Raw genomic sequence first — 16641 nt, 5'->3', positions numbered from 1 at the left:
ACGTGCTCTCCAGAGAGTCCCCGGGCTCTGGCCCTGCTCTGGCCCTCTCCCCTGCCCTCTGCAGCAAAAGTCACCCCACCCAGGCCCTCGGCCGAGGGGCTGCCCTCCCACCCCACCACCTGCCCAGAGCTCTCAGTTCCTGTGCAGCCCCTCAACCGGGAAGCCCCCTCTGGCCTCCCAGAGTTCCGCCAAGCCCTCCTTCCTCGGGAGGGGCAGTGACCCCTGTATCACAGGTAAGCCACAGCCACAGGCCTGGACACAGGAGGCCCCTGTCCAGGTGGCACCGCAAAGCCCTGGAGACGGGCTTGCCCTGGGGGTCTGGCACCACAGCCCCCTCCTTCCCCTCCTGCCCCCACATGGGGGCTCCCCACATCTGGGGGTGGGAAGGAGTGGCCAGTCTGGGGTATCTTGGTGGCTGAGCAAGCAGGAGAAGGAAACTCAGGTCCCAGACCCCAATGGATCCCCAGGCCCCCCAGAGAGGTTAAGTTAGGTGCCCAGGTCACCCAGCAAGTGCTGCTGGGCTGGGACCCACCATTTCCTGGACACTTACTGTGTGCTGGCAGATGCCGAGCACCTACTACATGTGGGGGTGGGGGGGCACCTACTGTGTGGGGTGGGCTCCTGTGTGTGGCACCTACTGTGTACAGGGGGTTTGGACACCTAGCAGGTGCCGGCGGGTGGCAAGCACCTACTGTGTGCCATCGGGCGATGTGCACCTACTGTGTGCAGCCCCTATTGTATGAGGGTGGGTGCCAGACCATTCTGGGCACTGGGGACCCCGTGGCGACCGAGGTGGCCAGGCCTGCCCTCACAGCTCACGTCCGGAGGAAGAAAGGACAAACAAATCAGCATGGGCCAGGAAGGGCCTGAGGAGGGCCAGGGGAGCAGGAGGGCCTGGGGGAGTGTCCCACAGCCGATGCGCCCTCCCGCCTCTCCCAGGGCAGCTCACACCTTCATGTCCCCCAGGAGGTCCTGCTGACCACCAGGCAGTGGGGGGCCCGCCCTGGGCTCCCTGCACCCCACGTCTGTCCAGGACCCTGTGGCAGCGTCTCCTAGTGACTGCTGGTGGAGCTCTGGGGGGACACTGCACGTGCAGAGGTCAGTCAGGCAGCAACAAACGGCCGGGGCAGCCCGGGGGGCTGCAGGGGGGCAGGACATGAGGGGTGGCTGCTCCTGACACCTGCTCAACAGGCCCCAGGTGCTCGGAGATATTTTTAGTGGTTGCCCAGTAGAGGGTGGCAGGGGCTGGGCCAGAGGGAAAGAGACAAACATAGACAGATGACAGATGGGGGGAGGGGCCAAGAGGGATGACAGACAGACAGACAGCCTATGTCAGGAGGGCCAAAAGGAAGCACGCACAGCCGGGGTGAGGACTGTGGTTACGCCGGGGAGGGTCAGGAAGCCCCGGGCAGGACAGAGCTGGGGCCACCCAGCCCGGGTGTGAGCTCAGGGGCAGAGGACAGACACAAGGCTGCTGGAGCCACCTCCAGGGGTCCGCCCTCGGAGAGAAACACAGTGCTGGACTCTGGATCCAGCCGCGCCTGAAGCCCAACCGTCCTGGACTTGAGGTGTGTGAGCTGATTTCCCTTTTACTTCGTTTGTTCAAAAAAATAACAGATTCATTCCTCGTACCTCAAAACATTCCAATTCACGCCAAAAACCTGCTTTGGGTTCGGAACCAACAGCTTCTCAGACCCCCAAATTGTTCTAGCATGTTGAGGGGAAAGGGTCAGAGACTGATGCCCAGACGTGCGTCATCAACTACATCTCGTGGCACATCTGCCCCACTGCCGGTTTCTGCAGACACAGCCACACGCGCCACCTGCGGTCTCGGCTGCTCTTGTGCAATGGCAGAGTAGTTCCCGCTGAGCCCCTGTGGCCACAAGCCAAAAACATTCACTATCTAGTTTTTGATCCCTATCCAAGACAAAATAAGCTTTTGGGGGAACTGTCTGTAGCCGTTAGTGATTTTCACCAATGCTCCTGGTTCTCAAGCACTTCTCTGTCCCGGGGCTTGCTCGGATGAAACGAGGGGAGTGGCTGCCCCATCTCCCGGCTCCCAAACGAGGGTGAGGAGAGATTACACCGGGAGCCCGACGGCAGGCAGAATCCACCAAATGCTGAGGGCAAAAGCCCAGAATTCCAGTTTACCAGAATAAAAATACCTCCTGACAAGGTGGAGTTCTGTCTCGGAACAAGCACATGGACTGGTGTTAGGAAATCTAGTAACAACTAATAAACAAAAGTTTAGCTTGTGATCCCCCCAGTGGTTCCTAACTTGACATATTTTGAGGCTCTTTTACAAGGCACATACAAGCTTGGAACTTTTAGATCTTCTTGGTGAATTAAAAGCTCTGCATTGATGCTCCTTATTGCTAGTAACATACCAAAAAATATAATTTTTTCCTATTATAAGCATAACTATATCACCTTTAATTTTCTGACTTACTTTAAAAAACGTTTGCCAGCTTTATCTTTTTCCCATCCTTTTCTTTCAATTTTTCAGCCTCTTTACGTTTGGATGTCTCTTGTAAACATGGAACTTGAATTAAAAAAAAAAAAATGCAGCCTGACAGTCTTCTGCCTTTCAACTGGAATTCCTGCCCGTTTACATTTCCTATAATTACTGGCAATTTTTGTGCATGTCTGTTGTCTCACTTCACGCTTTCCATTTGTACCACTAAGCTTATGAGCCACCTTTGGATTGTTTCTTACTCATCCTAACTCTTAATTTTCCCCCTCTACTAGTTTGAGAGTTACAGGCTATTCCTATACTCCTGGTGTTTACACTAAGATTTTAAATATTCCCACTTTCTTTACCCAAGTTAACGTGTCATCGTCTTTGAAGCCACAAGAAGATCCTAGGCCCGGTTTACTCCACTCGGCTCCTGTATATTTGCCATCGTCTACGTTCAACTTCGTCCTGAGTCCTGCAGTGGCCCTTTATCTGCTCCTCTGACCCCGGTGGGCATGGCCACAGGAGGTCCCCTGGGGACACCCTCACGGCCACATGGCGACACAACAGCCACCGAGGGCGGCTGGCCGGCTGCTGGGACCCGCCGTGTCTCCACTTCTGGGCGGCCTAACAGAGCTGCACACGGCCCAGGAGGCCGGGAGCTGGGGTCAGGGGTCGCTCACCCGGCCTCTGCCTGCGGCTGTCACCCCAGGGCTCTCCCCTTTCCACGAGGACACGCATTGCTGGGTTCAGGGCCCACCAGATAACCCAGGGTGGTCTCATCCGGGATCCTCCACGCCCTCACTCGGCAGAGACCCTTCCCCAGATAAGGTCCCTGCGGGTGCCAGGGCCAGGATCGGGAGGTGCCACTCTGGGGTCACCCTTCACCCACTCTGGAGCCTCTTTCCTGCTCAGTCTGTGCAGGGACAGCAGGAAGGAGCCAAGCAGGAAACCGGGGTCTGGTGACCGTGGGTTTTGGGTTCTTTCTGGAAGCCTTTTGGTAAAGTCCGACTTCCAGAGTGACAAGAGACTGTAAGGGGGACAACTGTCCACCGGTGCCTCCAAGGCTCCCAGGCCTGGTTCCAAATCTCAGCCAACCCTACCGGTTCGTGGATGGGGCCGGGCGGCTGCCCTGGGGGGGCTGGCCCCTTCTCGCAGGGTCCCTCACACCTTCCCACCCCACCTGGGCCTTGGGCCCTGTTGAGGAAAGAGGGATCGGCAGTGGTTATCAGCTCTGGAGGGCCCCCACCGGGCCTCAGTCTCCCCTTCTGTGAAACGGAGGCGAGGGTGCACCAGGGTCCCCGAGGGGATTCCGCGGGAGAAAGGAGCCACGGTGGAGGAGCAGGCCGTTTATTCTTCCGGGGAGATCCCGGGGAGAGGCGGCGGGGGAGGGGCTAGAACTCGACCTTGCAGGCGGGGAAGGTCTCGTCCTGCATGGCCACGGTGCTGTTGCTGCCCAGCACGGTGACGCCCAGCGCCTGCTGCCGCGCGTGCGTGTCCTGGTACCACTCGCGCAGGGCGGCCGACTCGAAGGTGGGGATCAGCGTCACCTGCGGGGCGGGCGGAGGGGAGGGGGGAAGTGAGGGGAGGGGCGATGAGGGGTGGAGGAGAAGGGAGGGGTGATGGGCGGGGAGGGGCGGAGCGGGCACCGCCCCCGGCCACCTCCCCCACAGGCCTGGCCCCTCCCCCAGAGACCTCCCGGCCCTCCCCGACGCCTCCTGCTCAGCGCTGGGCGCCCCCGCGGGGACCCCCCCCTCAGGGCTCAGCTTCCTTGGCCATGAGCAGCACTCACTAGGGATACAGGGGAGCAGTTACAAGCCAGGGCATCGAGGGGCAGGGGAGCCACCCCGGCAGGGAAGACGACGCTGCTCCCAGGGGACACGGCCGAGGGCCCAAGCTGGCAGTACCCCTGCACCTGCCAACACTGGGGAGGGGCTGCGGCCTGACCCCTCCGAGTCCCCGCTCTGTGGTCTAGACACGCCCCTGGGGAGGCCGGGGCCCGGGGTCCCCGCACCTGCAGCTCACAGTTCCAGCGCGCCTTGCCGGCCAGCAGCGCATCCAGGATGCCCCGCATGGCCTCCTCCTTGCTCTGGTCCTGGCCGCTGATGACGTAGCAGAGGGCGCGCACCCGTGCGAAAAACTCCTCACCCACCAAGCCTGCGCTGCGCCCGCCAGGCACGTAGGCCAGGTCGAGGTAGACGGGGCGGCCCGGAGGAGCCCCTGCGGGAGGGAGATGCATCAGCGCCACTGGGCTAGACCCCAGGACCCCCACACACCCCCCCCCACCCCATGCCGTGACCCTGGGCTGCCTGACCCACCCACCCCCAGACCCCCAGTGTCAGGGAAGCAGAGGAATCGGCCGATAGAAGGGCAGATGGTCTCGGGCATGGGGGGCCCAGCTCAGGGTGGGCACTGGAGGGCAGCCAGGGCAGCGATGCCCAAGCGCCGGGCAAGTCATGGCCCCCAGCCTGGGTTTCCCTGATCCGTGGGAGCCCTGAGAAGAGAAAGCTGCCTCTCCACTTATCACAAGGCTGGAGAAGCAGCAAGGCACGGGGGGTCCCATCCCACCTCCCCTCGCACATGGAGCATTGCTGGAGCCCGGCTGGCAGGACTGGAAACACTGGCTCTCAGGCCCTTCATGGAGAACAGCTGCCGACAGGCGGCACTGAGGGTCGGCCGGGCGTAAGAGGAGGCCCCTGGGGCTGTGACCGTGGCCTCTGGGGATTCAGGCCCCGAACAACCCTTGGCTCTGGTGCTGGCCTCGCTGTGGGCCCTGGGACCCCCTCCCCGCCGTGATGGAGCCCACTGGGGTCCCTCTGACCTGACCAGGACACGTGCCCGCAACTCAGGCAGGAAGGAGGATGGAGACGGGGCTGGGGACTGGAGCCGACCGCAGGGCGGGAGCTCCTTTCTCAGACCCTCCCCAGGCCCGCAGGGCACTCCCCCAGCCCGGCCCACGGGCGCTGAGCTGCACCAACCACCAAGGCCGTGGGCAGCACAGGACACACGGCCCAGAGGACAGAGGCAAGCCTCTCACCGGCACTGGTCTGTGTGGATCTCATGCCGAAATATCACCCCGGGCCAAATTGTGTGGCAAAGGGTGCACGCAGCAGCCCGGGGTGCGCTCCCCAAAAAGGCCTGTGGGCAGGGCTGGCTCTCGGCCGGCACCTGGCAACTGGGACCCCGAGCTGACAAGGGCTCCCGGGTGTAAACCGTCTGCACTCCCATGGCCTCCTCCCATGTGGAACACAACTGGCCTTCAGGAGCAGCCCCGGGACTGGGTCTCCTCCAGCAGGCTCCCCCAGCTCAGACAGGACCCCGAAGCCCCTGCCCCACGCCTTCCCCCTCGCAGCCCTGAGTCTCAGCAGTGAGGATGGCCCTGGGCCAAAGGCTCTCAGCAAACTGTGGGACCTGAAGGTGATCTGGGGATCCCAAGGCAAGTGAGTTAAAGGAAACACACTGTTAAAGCTAATGTCCCATTTCTTTTCACCTCCTAACCTGACTACCAGAAAGTTCACCTAGATGTGCTGGAGGTGGCCAGAGCTGCAAGGCCTTAAAGGCTCAGGCGCAGAGAGAGCAGGCGCCGAGGCCCAGGCCACACAGCTGACAGGAAGCAGCGGGCGGCGCCGACCCCAGGCACTCACCTGGTGTCCCCCGTGTGGCCGTCTTGGGGACAGGCTTCCTGGGCAGGGCTGCTCGGCCTCCCTTGTCACTGGGCTCGCCCCGGGCGCTGAGTGGCCGGCCAGCCCGGTCCCCGCTGACCAGCCCTTTGGTTTTGGCAGTGGCCGCTGGGGTGGCTTTGGAGCCAGCTGTGCCCGGGCTAGAATGGGGCAGGGGCTTCCGGGCCCGGCCGAGGCTCTCAGGCGGCCGAGCCTGCTCGGGTGGCAGCATCTCGGGGTCCACCATGCAGATACCGGGTGGGGCAGGCAGTGGGCGGGGATCCTGGAGTGGGGCAGGCAGGGGGTCACGGCGGCGAGGCCCCTCAAAGCTCTCGGTGTCCTCGTCAGAGTCCACGGGGACAGGGGCGGGGGGCAGGGGGTCCGAGTCGGACAGGGTGGGCAGGGACTCGCTGACGGACGTGGGGGGGGTCTCCTCAGGCCCCGGGCGGCCTGCTCGCTCCTGGGACCGAGCGCTGCTGTCGTTGGAGCCGCCGGGGGAGGCGGGGGGCGGGCCCTTGCGGTGCTCAAACTCGCAGGGCGACACCAGGCACAGGTCCACGTCGTGCGGTGAAGTGGAGCGGCGCGCCCGGGGACCCCGCAGCGGGAGGCTCAGGCCGGCCTCGCCCGCGGGCGGCAGCACCTGCTCGGAGGACGCCGATAGGGACTCGTCCACCTCGGTGGAGTGCGGAGAGCCCACCTCGGCGGGCAGTGAGGGGGTGGTCACGGTGGGTGAGGCGTCAGGCGCGGGCTCCCCGGAGCGCAGCGGGCTCAGCGACAGGCGCCGGGCGCTGTCAGCGGGGTCGCGGCGGGGCCCAGGGGGCGAGGGCGAGCGCGGCCGCGGGGGGCTGGCAGCGGCCAACAGCTCAGGCGTCTTCTCGGGGAGGCGGCTCTCCCCGCCGGCAGGGCTGGGTCCCAGCTCCGGGCCGCGCTCCAGCGCGGGGGAGCCGCCGGGCACCAGGGGGGGACTGCCTTCTCCGCAGGGGAAGCTGGAGGGGCTGCACGGCCCGTCCTCCGCGACGCTGGGCGCCCTCCGGGGCTTGGCGGCCACCTGGACCCCCGCCTTCTTGAGGTCGGGCTTGGCGGTCGCCCCGCGCCGCGCATCCCGGGACTGCATCCGGAAGGCGCCGGGCTGGGGCTCCCGCTTGGCCTCCCGTGGAGCAGTGGTGTCCTTCTCCGCCCGGCGCGGGGCCTCGGGCCGCGGCGGCTCCTTCCGGGGCGCCCCGGGGCGATCCTGGCCGGGCTTGACAGGCGCCTGCCGGCCCTCCCGCCGCGCGCCGTCCCGGGAGCCCAGGCTCTCCCGGCTCTCGGCGCGCCGCGGCCCCTCCAGGTCCTGGGACGTCACCACAGGCTCGCGCAGGAAGCCCAGGTGCTGCACAGAGGCCAAGCCCTCCAGCAAGCGAGCGGGCGGCGCGCACCCCGGGAACAGCACACGCACCACCTTCTCGGCGGGGCCCGCGGGGTGCCACACCAGCAGCGCGCACACCGAGGCGAGCGCGGGGTCAGCCTCGGTGCTGCCGGCCGCGGGTGGGTGCAGCACGTACAGGTCCAGGCGGCCCACGCCCATCTTCTGGAAGAGCACGGTGGGCCGCGGGGGCGCGGGGCCGCGGCGCAGGGGCAGGGGTGCGATGCCCAGGCGGCCCAGCAGGCCCAGCGCCAGCCCCGCCTCGTCCTCGCCGCGCACCAGCCGGGGCGCGGGCGCGGGGGCCGCGGGCGCGCGCGCGTTGAGGAAGACGACGCCCAGGTCCGGCGACGCGAGGCTGCGCAGCGCGTCCTCGCCCGCCGCGCCCGCGGCCGCCGCCTCGCGCTCGGCCACTTTGCGCCGCAGCAGGCTGTTGAGGCCCGGCAGGCTGTCGGCGCCCGCGTGGGTCACCAGCACGGCGTCCACGCGGTCCAGGTGCCGCACCAGCTTCCAGAAGCTGGACTTGGGGCTCGAGCCGCCGTTGACCAGCACCGTGAAGCCGTTGACCGCGAAGAAGGCGGCGTCGCCCAGGCCGCCGGGGAAGACGTAGCAGCAGGGCCGCGCGATCTTGAGGAAGCCCACGGCGGCCGGCGGCTCCAGCAGCTCGAAGGGCGACGGCGGCTCCAGCGACTCGGCCACGTACTCCAGGAACTCGCGCAGGCCCTCGGAGGCCGCCCGCTGCGCCGGCGGGTTCAGCCGCAGCCGGAGCCAGCCCTGCAGGCCGGGGGCCTCGGGAGGCAGCCGGGCCCAGCCGCCGAACGTCGGGCAGGTGACGGTGAGCGAGGGCGGCGTGGGGGGCCGGGGCGCCGCGGCCAGGAGCTCCGCGATCTGCGGGGGGGACAGCGGGTGAGGGGACGCCCCAGGGCAGGTGGCTCCCGACTCCCCACAGGCCCCTCTGGACAGAACCCCAAATCAAGGTGCCCCATGAGGTCTGGCCTGGCCCCCCTCCATCAGCCCCTCACTTCCCCAGGCTCCTGTACCCACTGTTCTCACCTCTGGGGACAAGGCTCTCCAGCCCCACCCATGCCCACAAGCATCACCCCCAATTCCCCTCCAGCCCTCCCCTGCCCACACCATCGCCCCCACTTTCTCCATCCTTACAGTGCCCACACAATGCAAAAATACTGTTGGTCCAAGGCTTTGCCCAACTCCCCAGAGCACCTGAGGACTCAGGAAGGGCTACAACCCTGATCTGGAGCCACCCTGGGCCCCCAGAACATTGCTGACTTAGGGGCCCAGCTCTGGGATCTGCACTTTGGGGGACAATGGGCCGCCTGCCCCCCAGGAAACACACACGTCTCCACGTGCCCATCGAGGGGCGCAGAGAGCAGGAGTGGGGGCAGCTCACCTCTTTGTCCGCCAGGACCTGGAGGAAGTGGTGTGGTGAGAAGCCCCCGGTCTGCAGAAGCAGCTCCCCTGTCTCCTCCAGGCAAGGCCCTGCCAGCACCAGCAGCTTGTGGGGGGCGGGGTCCAGCAGAAGGTTCCGGAGCTGGAAAGGGCGCAGCGTCAGGGGGTGTACCCCACTCAGGATGGGGCCATCATCCTGCTTTGGGGGCCCCCAGCCCAAGTCTAGGTACAGTCACCTCCTCCAGGCCCCTCGCCTCGCCAGGAAGGCAGCCTCTGGGCCGCTGGCAAACTCTTGCTCATCCTACAAAGCCCTAGTGTCTCCTCTGCCTGGGGGCCCTCCCCGCTCCTCCTCGGCTCCCTCTGGCCCTCTCCTGACACTGTCTCCCCTGAACCATGAGCCCCTCAAGGGAGCAGAAGGGGTGACCCTGGGGAAACATCTCCAGTGGGTGCCCAGGGCTGTCCTGCTCATCTTTCTGACGAATAATGGGGGTGAGAGACCAGATGCCCACAGCCAGGGGCGAAACCAAGTCCACCCTCAGAGAGAACCACGGGATGTGAGTGTGGGTCGGGTCCTGAGACCTGCCTCTACTGACCACTTGAGGAGAGAAGCTGGGGCTGGAATCGCCAGGGGGCTTCCTGGGGCAGGGTGTGTCAGGGAGGATTTGGGGCAGAGCGCAGTGGGGGGCCCAGGAGCCGGGAGAGCCCAGCAGCCCAGGCCTGCACCGACCGTCCTCACCTCGTCACACAGGGACTTGTCGGACGGGTTGAGAAGGACCAGGGTCTCCAGGGCATCTCCGCGATGGTGCAGGCTGCGCTGGCCTGTGGGGACACCAGGCAGTGAGCAGGGCCATTGGGGGACAAGGTGAGCCAAGCTGCACGGCCGCCAGAACTGGCCCCTCCAGACAGCCCCGTTGTGGGGTGAATTGTGGCCCCCAGAAAGTCAGATCAAGACCCCACATCCCCCAGTCAGGCTGAAACCCTGCAGCCCCAAGAACGCGACTCTATTTGGAAACGGACTTCTGGAGCTGTTAGGACAAGGCCACACTGGGCGAGGGGGGCCCTAACTGAAGGACGACTGTGTAGGGACGACGGCCGCGTGTCGGAGGTGGGGCCGTGCCACCAGCTGAGGAGCACACGCAGCCTGCACAGGACCCTAGACCCCAAGGGACGCGGCCTCCGGGTGTCAGTGAACACGGCTCTGCTGCTCCGAGACCCCGGTCTGGCCCTTGGACACAGCGTCACCACCCCACCCTACGACGGACGCTGTGCCAGGAGGGGGCACGGCACAGGTGAGGCTGCGGGTGGGAGGGAGGGCAGGGGGGAAGGGGGGGTCGCAGGGCCGCTCAGAGCCTCCAGGGTCGTGGGGGAGCTGGGCTGACCCTGGCTGTGTCCCCAGAGCCCCGGGTGAACCCCCAGTGTCCCCAGCTCCGACCATGCGTGCATATGGTCCATTCACAGGTAGGGAAACTGAGGCACAGGGTGGGGATGTGCCGTCTGCAGTCCCACGAGCAGATTTCCAGCCCCCACCCCTGTGGGGCCAGGAAGCTGCCGACCTGCTAGGACAGGGACGGTCACTTCCTTCCCCACCACATTGGCAGCAGTGACTCAGCTGTGCCCCCAGGGGACATGCAGGCCCCACCAGCAGCCACTCGTTCCCCTAAGCGCCTCCACCTTGCTCCTCCTCGGTTCCCCATCTATTGAGCGCCTGCTGTGTACCAGGCCCTGTGCAGGCACGGGGTGTCCATGAACCACCCTCAGGGCTGCCCCCCACCGTCCCATCCACACGTCCTCCCACCAGCCCCACCCAGCCCCACTGCTTCTTGGCCACAAAGCCCCCTCCTCAGACGCCTCCCCACTCCTCATGCATCAGTTTCCCCATCTGTAGAATGGGGCAAAATGCTAGCTCCTGCCTTGTGCATGCTTAGGACTGGGTGGGGTCCCCACTGGGCCAGGCGCCTCGGCACCTCCAGGTGTTCTCATCCCCGCTATTCTCACGCCTGGCACCCGGGGGACCCCTCCTCACCTTTCACGATGCTGGAGAAGGTGGCTGAGTGCCGGGACACAAAGATCTTCAGCTGCTCGTCGAGGCTGCACACGCTGGGGTCCACATCCCAGGAACGGATGCCTGGTGGGACAGAGGGGTGGGGTCAGCCGGACCCCCAGAATCCCCACCTGCCCCCACAGGCCTCAGGGTCGGGGTGCATCTCAGAGGCTCAGACCCCGCTGCCCACAGCTCCTTTCCCCAGTCCCTTCCCCCACCCTGCAGACCTGCGCTCACCTTGCTTCCTCCCGAGGGTGCCAGGGTCCCTCTAGGACACCCTGAGCCCCGGGACATGGGACCTGAGCCGGCCCCGGACCCCTGTGCTCCTGCACCGGACCAAAGGCTCAGCACAAGAGGTGCTCAGGTGGCTCCCCCAGGTGCACAAATGCAGGTATGTAGCCCCCACACACACACCTTACAGGAGACCCGAGGGGGAGGGACGCCAGCCCCCCCACCCCCACCCCACGGTGCCGGAGGCTCAGGTGAGCCCCCCAGGTGTGCCGTGACTCACCCGCGGCTGCAGGTCCCCGCTGCCAGCTCCCCCAGGCCCTGCCCGCCCACACCCGGTTAACAGCTCCTCCCGCGGCGCGGAGGGAACGCGGGCCCCGGGGCTCCAGCCCTCGGCCTCTCCCTCCGCCGCCCCCGGCACTCGGCACCGCGGCCTCCCCGGCCCCGCCCCGGCCAGCCCCGGGGGGAAGGGCCGCCCGTGCCCGGCGGGTCCCAGCGGGTCCTGCGCATAACGGATTCCGGGTTCCGGGCCTGGGACCCCGGGCTCTCGGGGGGAACCCGCGATGCCCGGAGGCCGCCGAGCCGCCCGGGCCGGGCCGGGGGTGCTGGGACCCCGGACCTTCGGCGCAGCCGCCCCCCCCCACCCCGGGCCCCTCTGCTCCCCTCCGGCCCGCGCCCCCGCGGCCCGACCTCGCTCCAGCTCCTCCAGCACGTAGGCCAGCAGCCCCGGGCGCCCGCACTCGCCGCCCACCACGAGCAGCAGCGAGCTCGGCGCCTCCGCCGCCCCGGGCCCCGCCGCCGCCGCCGCCGCCGCCATCTTCGCGCCGGCCCCGACGCCCCGAGCGCCGCCCGCCCCGCCCCGCCGCGGCCCGTGACGTCACCCGGGGCCAATCGGACGCGGCGCGCCGGGCCAGGCCCCGCCCCTTAAAGGCGCCGGATGGGCGGGCTGCAGACCCCGCCCCGCCCGGAAGCCCCCACCAGTCCCTTTGTCTGTCCCCTCGTGGACCTTTGAGGTCGTGGGGAGCTGGGGATGGGGGTGCCGAAGCGATTGGCCGCCTCTGGGTCTCCGCCTTGGGCCCCCCAGCTGATCATTCATTCAGGCATGCATTCATTTAGCAAGCATTGTCCTGTGCCTGCCGCGTGCTAGACAGAATCCCCACCCTCAGGGAACTCACATCACATCATAGTAAGATAACCAGAACCCGGCCCAGAGGCTCCCAGCCCCCTCTGTCAGGGCTTGACCAGAGAAACGAAACTCGTCTTTAGGGCTTTGAGGGATGCATAGGAGTTTGGTAGGTGTGTCAGTGGTGGGGGGTGATGGGCAGGGGAATGCCAGGCAGAAAGTACAGCACGTGCAGTTTCAGAGGTAGGAAAGTACAATGGTGTTTCGCTTTGGAACACTCCAGCTCTGGGGGAGGGCAGCATGCTTTCTTGGCACCGTGTGCCAGTCATTTTACTCCATTAGCTCCCTTGTGTGCACAGGCCTACGAGGTAAGTGCTGTCGTTATGGCCATTTCAAAGGAGAAGAAACAGGCTTGGAGAGATGAAGTCGCCAGACACATGGCAGTAGGGCTGAGACCCGATCCCAGGTCAGTCCAATTCTGTGACACAGATTGCCTGCCTGGCTCATGCCACTGACCCTTTCCTCCCCAAACAGTCACGTCCAGCCCTTTCATCCACAGCGACTAGTCCTATTGTAGTGGCCCTTTGTAGTTGCCTGTGCCCAGGAAGGGCTGGGCTGTCTCCTTTGGTAGTGAGCTCCCTGTCTCCAGAAGTATCCAAAGCAAACAGAGATGGGAAATGTTCTGCAAAGCAGCACCAGCCTCCCTTTGTCTCTCATTCTCTGTGTTGTTTGGCCCAACTTCCTCCCTGGCGAGTGTGTAACGGCCCCAGGGGCCACGTAGCATCTGACTTCCTCTCTCTCCTGTATCCCCGTCACTCGGCCTTGGCTCCCTGCCTCGTCTCCTGCCCGTGTCCCGGCGGCCTGTGATTTCCTCTGTTATCACAGTGATGGCGTGGGAGTGTCGGCGCCAGGCTGTCTCCCCAAACAGGCTGAGGCTCTCCGGGTCCCTGGCCTTGGGAAGGAGCTTGTAGGGTGGGTTTGTCCACCATTCCTTTGCTGATTTGGCCCTTCCATGTGTGCTTATTGATTGGGTCTGGATTCAAAGCAAGGACTGTGTCGCTGGAGCCCATGCCCTTCCCTGTGCCCAAGGCAGTGAGGTATGATTTTGGTATTAATTCTAGTTGGTTTAAAGGGCCTGAGGTGCTGAGATGTGTCTCCATGAGGAGTCTGATTTGGGACTCTCTTAGGCCTTTGGGGTCTGGTGTCCAGAGTGTTCTGGAGTCCTGGGGTCTTTCCGTCCCAGAGCACCCCTCAGGTGGGGGCCCTGGTGTGGGGTACAGAAACATCTGGAAACAATTCCCAAATCCAGGCATGGAACTTGGAGCTCTCCCTCCTGCCCCATTTCCATGTCTACCGTCCCAGAGGGGCCGATGGTGTCTGTGAGGAAAGCAGACCCCGAGCCATCGGGATGCTGGAGGGTCTCAGCCACCCTTGCCCCCAGGCAGTTCTTTTGCCTTTTGAACATTTTCGTTTAGGTTTAGCCCAGATGCCGCCAGTCCCGAGAATCAGGAGGACGGCCCTCAGGTGGCCGTTCCCAGCCCCCGCCTAGTTGGGACCCACTCCCCAGGCGACCCTGACCCCTGTCACTGCGGCTCGAACTTACCTGGTTTTAAACTTCGCACAAATGGCACCACACGGGCTGTCCGGCTCGGGTCTGGCTTCCTGGCTCCTTGGGTTGGGTCAAGAGCAGACATTTGCTCCTTTTCTGGCCAGGTGGTGTTCCCAGATGCCGACAATTCTCTTTTATTGTAAAATATACATAAAATTTACCATTTTAAAGTGTTCAGTTCAGTGGCATTAAGTACATTCACAATATTGTACAACCATCTCCACTCTCTAGTTCCAGAACTTTCTCATCACCCCAAATGACACCCTGTCCCCATTAGCCGTTGCCCCCCATTCCCCCTCCCCCAGCCCCAGCAACCCCCATGGACTCGCCTGCACCAGACACTTGATTTCAATGAGATCATGTAAAATGTGGCCTTTTGCATCTGGTTCCCTTCACTCGGCATCACATCTTCCAGGCTCATCTGGCTTGCCATGTGGATCACGGCTTCGTTACTTCTTTTTATGGCCGATTAATATTCCGTTGGATAGAGATACCATATTGTGCTGCTCCCTCCATCTGTTGATGGACATTTGGGTTGTTTCCACCCCTGGGCTATGGTGAATCATGCCACTATGAGCACGTGTGTGCACGTTTTTGTTTGAACACCTGCTTTCAATTCTTCTGCATATATACCTGGGAATGGAGTTGCTGGGTCATGTGGTTATTCTACCTTTAACTTCTTAAGGCACTGCCAAGCTGCTTTCCACAGCCGCTGCCCCATTTTATATTCCCACCAACAATGCACGAGGGGTCCAGTTTCACCACATCCTCATCCATGCTTGTTATTTCCTGGTTTGGGGCCTTTTCGATTGTAGCCACTGGTTAGCAGTTTGCCGCCGTTCATCCATTTACCTGTTCATGGACATTCGGGTGGTTTCCAGTTTGGGGCTAATAAAGCTGTTTTGAGCATTTGCACACTTGTCATGGCGGTTGTACCCTTTTCTCCGCAGTAATCACCCCCGGATGGGACCGCTGCATCACAGGGTCAGAAATGGCCAGGCTGTTTTCCCGAGGGGCCCGTGAAGGAGGCGGCTCTGCCCACGTCCTCGCCAACATTTGGGGTATCAGCCTTTATAATATCCACCTTTTTCTTTCCCTCCTCTCCCAGCCTCCCCACAGATCCTGTCTGTCAACTTCCATTAAGCACAGTGGGTTGATGTCACTGAGGAGGGGACAGGGAGGGAGGCTGAGGTCCCCGTGTTAGCTCATTTCACCCTTGTGTCAGCCTGATCTCTGTTCTGAGTAAACGCATCTAAAGACAGGGACATGAGGTTCGGGAAGTCGAGGAGCCGAGTCGGTGCCTGGGGCCTGGCCAACATCAGACCTGGGAGGACTTCCTGGAGGAGGCCATGCTCCAGCAGGGCCTGGGGCGGCAAGAGGAGTTGAGTACGTGTGTGGGACAGTGAGAGGAGGGCGGCGAGCAGGAGGGAAAGCACCTCCTGTGACGGGAGCACGCTGCGAGGAGACAGCCCGGGGGCTGGTTTGGAGTGACAGTGCTGTCTGCGAGATCCTGGGCCCAGGACGTAACTCTCTTGGCCACAGCCTCCCCACCTGTACAATGTGATAGCGAAAGAGCCCACCTTTCACATGTGTTAGTTTTGTAAAGTGGTTGGGAAGGGCTCACGGTCGCCTTCACAGTTCACCCTCCGCATCTCCTCTGCTCACACACCCTCCATGGCTCCCCAGGGCCCCCAGAGTGCAGCCCACACCCCTCTGTGACCCGGGAGGCCTCGGACAGCCCAACGCCCACCTGCCCACACCTAGCAGCACCCCAGCCTCTGCAGTGTGGCGCCACCTGACTAATTCCATCCCAATTTCCAAATCAGGCCCCGTTCACAGGCACCAGGGATTAGGACGCGGGCTTCTGCTTTGGGGACGCCACTGAACTCACGAGGGCCTTCCCGGCAGTGGAGGACGAAGGTAGAGCCCTGGGGCAGGGTGGAGAGTGCCAGCATTCAGTCCAGGTCCAGAGGGATCAAGAAGGGCGGCCAGAGGGGCCAGTCAGGGTGGCTGCAGGGTCAGGGCCAGCCCCACGCCCCCATCCCACTAACACTCCTGGTGCCTGGATCAAATTCCTGCCCTGTCCCTCCCCGGATGTGGGAACCTCCCTGGGCCTCAGTCTCCCCACCTTTTAAACAGATATGATGACAACAGTCCCCATCTTTCCAGGTCATTGTGCGTTTAAACTAATTAAACCATGCTGAGCCTGCAGCCTGGAGCCCCCAGGAAGCACAGCTGTCCTAGTTATTTTTGTAATTTATCATTTTGCTTTAGACACTGGCCACAAATAGCTCTCGGAATAGAAAGCTGGTGGGGCCACCAGGGTCTCCCTCAGACCTGGCTTCTGGCTGTTTCCAGATGCCTGAATTTAACCTGCATGAAGCGGACACCTGTTCTGGGGCGCAGTTAAACCCGATTCATTCGGGCGCGGCAGGACTGCTCTGGCACCCTGGAGCCAACGTGTGCGCACATTTCTGCATCTCCCACATTTCCGGGGTCTCTGGGGCACTTGCGGCCCCGGACACAGGGCGGGGAGACGGCCCCACCTGGAAGGCCTTAGAGGGGGCATAGAGGCATGGGGGGCTCCCGGGGGCCTTGGCAGATGTCTCGGGGTCCCTGATCCAGTTCTCCCACCTGCTGAGGGGGGTGTTCTTAGCCCTCCCCCCAGTCCTGGGGGTGCAGAGGCCGCAGGAACGGGGTTGCAGCCCCGGGAATGAATG

General features: G+C 63.8%; 1 protein-coding gene and 1 long non-coding RNA gene across 2 annotated transcripts; one reads left to right on the top strand and one right to left on the bottom strand.

The window, feature by feature from the left end:
- Nucleotides 1-3789: 3789 nt before the first annotated feature.
- MAP1S (microtubule associated protein 1S) lies at nucleotides 3790-12028 on the bottom strand. The gene is made up of 7 exons (XM_037818531.1): nucleotides 11880-12028; nucleotides 10944-11045; nucleotides 9657-9739; nucleotides 8922-9062; nucleotides 6100-8401; nucleotides 4470-4675; nucleotides 3790-4005 (listed from the first exon to the last, which is right to left on the bottom strand). Exons 1-7 carry the CDS (start codon nucleotides 12004-12006, stop codon nucleotides 3850-3852), a joined length of 3117 nt encoding a protein of 1038 aa, XP_037674459.1. The 5' UTR covers nucleotides 12007-12028; the 3' UTR covers nucleotides 3790-3849.
- A 1210-nt stretch (nucleotides 12029-13238) lies between these two features.
- On the top strand, nucleotides 13239-16153 carry LOC119520610. The gene is made up of 3 exons (XR_005214197.1): nucleotides 13239-13409; nucleotides 14872-14982; nucleotides 15180-16153. It is a non-coding gene; the product is annotated as an uncharacterized LOC119520610 (long non-coding RNA).
- Nucleotides 16154-16641: the final 488 nt, after the last annotated feature.

Source organism: Choloepus didactylus, chromosome 25 (genome assembly GCF_015220235.1).
Source record: "Choloepus didactylus isolate mChoDid1 chromosome 25, mChoDid1.pri, whole genome shotgun sequence".
NCBI classification, from domain to species: domain Eukaryota; kingdom Metazoa; phylum Chordata; class Mammalia; order Pilosa; family Megalonychidae; genus Choloepus; species Choloepus didactylus.
This window is presented reverse-complemented; position numbering and strand designations above follow the sequence as displayed.

Bases quoted from the DNA above. Each gene is read 5' to 3' on its own strand.
- MAP1S (XM_037818531.1), bottom strand. From the start codon at position 12,006: ATGGCGGCGGCGGCGGCGGCGGCGGGGCCCGGGGCGGCGGAGGCGCCG. The intron at 11,046-11,879 runs GTCGGGCCGCGG...CTGTCCCACCAG, and splicing joins GCTGGAGGAGCTGGAGCGAG to GCATCCGTTCCTGGGATGTG. The intron at 9,740-10,943 runs GTGAGGAGGGGT...GTGTCCCCACAG, and splicing joins CTTCTCCAGCATCGTGAAAG to GCCAGCGCAGCCTGCACCAT.